The sequence below is a fragment of the Lolium rigidum genome, chromosome 1, assembly GCF_022539505.1.
Source record: "Lolium rigidum isolate FL_2022 chromosome 1, APGP_CSIRO_Lrig_0.1, whole genome shotgun sequence".
NCBI lineage: Eukaryota > Viridiplantae > Streptophyta > Magnoliopsida > Poales > Poaceae > Lolium > Lolium rigidum.
The window spans coordinates 213,068,451-213,073,404 of NC_061508.1; the positions used below are offsets into that span (position 1 = coordinate 213,068,451).

Consider the following 4,954-nt stretch of genomic DNA (forward strand, 5'->3'; position numbering starts at 1 on the left):
CTAATGCCATGTTTACGGGTTCTCTCGAAAGAGCCGATGAGATCTGCTTCGAAGACAGCTTTAATCTCATCATATTTCTTCTTGTGATCCTCAGGCAGATCTTCGTACGTGATTGGTTCGTCCGCCATCTCAGTCGCGGATGTTGACGCAGCTTGCTCGTAGAAGGTCCCACCGGCGTGCCGAGAATGTGTTGCCTGCCAAAACCCACCGGCGAGCGGCGACGAGCAACACGAAGAGCCGGGAGGCTCCCGGAACCGCCGGTGGGCCTCGGCCCCTCGGGCGACGGCCCGCAAAACTCCGGCACACGTCCCGGCTGTTGCGAGGGCGTGCCACCTGACCTATACCTGGTCGGGAAGGTGATGGATTGCTTCAATTAGTTTCTGCATGGCAGACACGTAAACATTAAATCCGAGCCTCGATCGGCTCTCAGGTTACCCTGTGAATCAGCTCAAAGAGCCGATTGATCCATAGTCCGCATTGGATCTACGATAACGTGGGGTTCCTGCTTAATCAATACCAAGTTAAATCAATCTACGACAGTCTAGTGCTCTCACCGCATAATTGGAACGTCCTACGCGTAGTTGAGCCTGGCAGATACGAAAGATAACAGAAAACTAATCCTAGAAGAGGCCTAAAAACCAACACAGAGTCGATTCCCGGAACAACCCCTCTTGGATCGGCAAACCACACCTTACGCACTACTGGATCGTTCAACCCGTTTGCAAGGCCCGACCATGCGGATATCAAACTAATTCTTGAAGAACAAGGAACAACCATAACAGATTGGATCCACTAAATAAAGACCAAGCAAGATGCTGCCCTTACACCTAAGAGAGGTGCAAAGGCAGCTAGATATTTAAGGGTAGCATAACTAAGCAAATATATCAGAAAAGTATTGATGTTAGCCCCAAAACATCTATGATAACAGTATTGCTCGCCATCAACAAGGCTTCAGTACGAGCAACACAAAACAACGAATAAACTGATATCGCCTAGATCGCAAGATGCGATCTAGGCAGCATGACGCTTACCCGGAAGAAACCCTCGAAACAAGGGGTGGCGATGCGCCTAGATTGTGTTTGTTGTGAACGTGATCGTCCTCCTTTCTCAATAACCCTAGGTACATATTTATAGTCCGTAGACTCTCTATCTTTGGAATAAACATAACTGTGTACGAACCAACTCTATCTCTTAATTCTAAACTAAAACGTGATCTATCATAATGTACAGATACACGGGCAATCTAGCCCAAACTCTCGCACGATGCCGATTCAGAAACACTTTATGTACATATCCTCTAAGCCCATCTCAATCACGGCCCATCTCTGCTTGGCTAAAATCCGACGATAACAACAGTCAAGTCCGGATATCACATACAATGGGAACATCGGTTTGGAGCGAGTGCGGCACAACTTGCGCTCCCAGGATCATCAGTAAATAACCCGGTGCGGAGAATAGTTTGGAAACCGAAGATTTAGAGTGAAATCAAAATATTCATTTGGCAGTCACTTCATGGCATTTTTACCACTCAAGTCAATTTTGGCAAATCGCCATGATGGAAGCAGCAGAGGATGTTCTACATCTATGTTTCAAATGTCCCACCGCTGTCATGCTTTGGGAGTCCCTTGGAATCACACAAATCATGGAAGAAGTGACGGGAGATGATCGATCCGGTTCCGCGGACCTGGAAATTCTTCTCAGGAGGCAAGATGTCACTCTACCAGGTTTTGAGGTGGGTCTAAAAGAGGTTATTGCCATTGGGTGCTAGCATCTAAGGTGGATCCGACGCCAGCGCACCCATAATGAGCATGTCCCTCCAGTGTTCAAATGCAAAATGTCCATCTTAACCATTGCATCAAATGCTGCTAAAGTTCTTGCAAGACCTTCCATTCCACGTCAAGAATGGATCCGACCACCTCCTAGAATAACCAAGGTAAATGTTGATGGATCTTTTCACCCCGACGGTACACGCAGGTTCAACAAATGCAGTTCCGCGAGACCACGATGGAAAATCTGTAGCGGCAACATCTAGTTTCTCGCCAAACATTGCGTCTGTGGCTGTAGCGGAGGCGATGGTCACGAGAGAAGGACTACGACTTGCAAATCATATTGGATGCAGTAATACCCAAGTGGAATCTGACCGTCAGGTCACGGAAATGACGCCGGCCCATCGTCCAACCATTCGGTCTCACGTCGGCCCAACGCCCGAGCCCCGCCCACCGAGACATTCTCGGACCATTTCGGCCTCGGGCCGCATTCGCGAGCCCGCAAGTCCGGTCCATTTCCCCACGTTGGACTCCCCGTGTACTTGAGCAGCAGTAGCCAGTCCAAACTCCCAAGACTCCAAACCTCTCCCTCCCTCCGTCTCCTCCTCCGCCGCCGCAGCTCGCGGCAGATCGGTTTCGCCCGAGCGCCTGCTCCCACCGGTGAGCATCCCGCTCCACTGATCCATTCTCCCCCATTTCCCAGATCAGATTCGGTTCGATCGCGCTGGGTCGGGAGCGAAATCCCGCTGCAGATTGGATTGGATTCGCGTCTGATTGATTGATTGATTGATTGCCTGATGCATTTCCTCGTGATTTGGTATGTAGGTGGGATGGAGGCGAAGGAGATCGCGCAGGGCTACCTGGAGCAGCCCAGGGAGGAGGCGGACTCGCCGCGCAGCAGCGACGGCGACTCCGGGACCGAGCCTGAGGACAGCGACGACAGCGAGGAGGGGGAACGCGGGGCCGGGGCGCGACCCCGCGCCCGCGCCACCGCCGCCCTGGTCAGCGGGCCGCCGCTGAAGAAGGGGCCCTGGACGCCCGAGGAGGACAAGCGGCTCCGGACGTACGTGGAGGCGCACGGCGAGGGCAACTGGAACCAGGTGCAGCGCAACGCCGGGCTCAACCGCTGCGGCAAGAGCTGCCGCCTCCGCTGGGCCAACCACCTCAGGCCGCACCTCAAGAAGGGGCCCTTCTCCGAGGAGGAGGAGCAGCTCATCATCGAGCTCCACGCTAAGAACGGCAACAAGTGGGCTCAGATGGCGTCCAAGGTATCCGAGTTTGAGCTGCTCTTCTATGCTCCTGCTAGATTGTCTAGTCACTTGATAATCTGCTGGTCTTTTCGTGTTAGTTTGGGTTGGTAATTACTAGTAGTAATAACAAGTCTCTCCTGGGTTGGATGCGACGAACATCGATCCTGATCAAAGCCCGCCAACAGTTTGCCTAGTGTAGGTAGGGAACTAATGCCGTTTTATCCTAACACGGTACTGGTTTGCAAGTTTATATTTAGGAGAACTTCAATACAGTACTTCTCTCTTATGTACTATATTGGAGACAAAGTAGTATTTGTTTAATACTAAAATTTATGAAGCTACTAGACTATTAGTTCGTAAAAAGGATACAAGTAGAGGATAGCCAATCGGCAAATCCAGGCTTCTGTGTGTCTGCCAATGCTGTCGTTGTTGTGTGTGCACGTTCACTCTTCTACTATGCACTAAATTATAGTAAGCTCTTGCTGTTAGGCCTTAGTTGCCAGGAAGTACAACGAACTAGTAAGTGAACTGAAATCCTGGTTTTTGGCTGTGCTACTACATGCCATAGTTATCAGGTCGGCGGTTCTTTGTCTAGCCTGCCCAAGCAGGAGAGGTGGTTTGCAGACTAGTCCTTGTCCTACGTCGAGTAGATGTCAGCGCTGATCCTGCGCACGCGACTTTTATCAATGGCTGCCTTGCCGAGTTCATACCTAAGTAGCAACAGTTCTCGTGTTAGCATACTTTGAGGAGCTTAGATCTGGTTGAGGAGATATCTACTAGACATCCGATTTTATGTGCATATAAAACCATTAAGATGCCACTACCTTTCTGGCCAAAATTACTGCTGATATTCCTATTTTCTGTAATGTTATTGAATAAATTGCTGCCAATGATCTTACAGTCTATTATAGTTTTGGATATTGATAATGGTCTAAGCCTAGGTAGCCATTTTCCTGTGCCCTTGACTTGGTATTCTTGGACATTATTATTTGACTAGGAAATTTGCCCATGCATTGCTATGGGTTGTAAAATTGACTTCTATCCTTGCATATTTCACCTGCTGGCGGTTATTGCGACGACACAAACAAATACCGACTTCTCGCAGCTTTCATATGTAGAACATTTGTTAGAATTCCCTACTTAATTTTTTCCTAATTTTTTTACTTCTCTTATTGTTTGGCAATGTGGACTTATAGGTTTTATAAAATGAGTTTTTGAAGTTCCTTGTATAGATTTCTGTTTTTCATGCAGTTAACTATTTCATAGTACAAAACAAACTTTGGTTGTGTTGTGTAGGAAAAAAATTGAACTTCTTGTCATACTAAGGGCCTGTGTGTTTGGGCTTTTTTCAGCTTTCCACTAAAAAAAGCTAGCAAATCAAAACAAATGGGTGGCTTTAGGAGTTAGCTTTGCCAAAGCCAAAGCACCTAACAGGTAAAGATGGGGAAGCATGTTTTGAGGTGCTTCCACCAGCTTCCCGCAGCTTTTCCATTAACAACTGAACCGTTATTTGCATTGCCCACCCATTCGTTTGACCAAATCGTTTTTCCCTTGCTCTCTCTCGTGGCCAAAATATCTCTGATTTCTTCCCCAACACTAGCGGCCACCCACGCAGTAGGCCGCCGCCCGCGATCTTCCGCTGTCCCCCTCCATCTAAGTCCGGTTCCCACCATCCTCGACCCATTCCCACCGCTTCTTCCGTCTTTCCCTCCCAGACCAACCTCATCTCTCCCGGCAGACGTGCCCCGCCCGCCATCATGTAGCCGTAGACGATGACAACGAGCAGGTCGAGCTCGCAGCTTGCTGCCTGCGAACTCCGCCTTTCCCCTTACACAGGAGAGCACATCGCTTGTTCCTTGCTTAGGTCCTCTCCGTCCCTGCGCCCTTGATTCGTCAGTTGTTTGTATGAGTGTACCGCGTATATCTGTATATGATACT

General features: G+C 49.2%; 1 protein-coding gene across 1 annotated transcript in view; it reads left to right on the plus strand.

The window, feature by feature from the left end:
• Positions 1–2,740: 2,740 nt before the first annotated feature.
• The window catches only part of LOC124654750 (transcription factor GAMYB-like), a gene marked incomplete at its 5' end in the record, with an annotated part of 6,491 nt that continues 4,277 nt past the window's right edge, over positions 2,741–4,954 (plus strand). The window contains one exon of the mRNA XM_047193743.1: positions 2,741–3,034. Coding sequence (XP_047049699.1) covers positions 2,741–3,034 — 294 coding nt within the window. The remainder of the gene's footprint in view (positions 3,035–4,954) is intronic.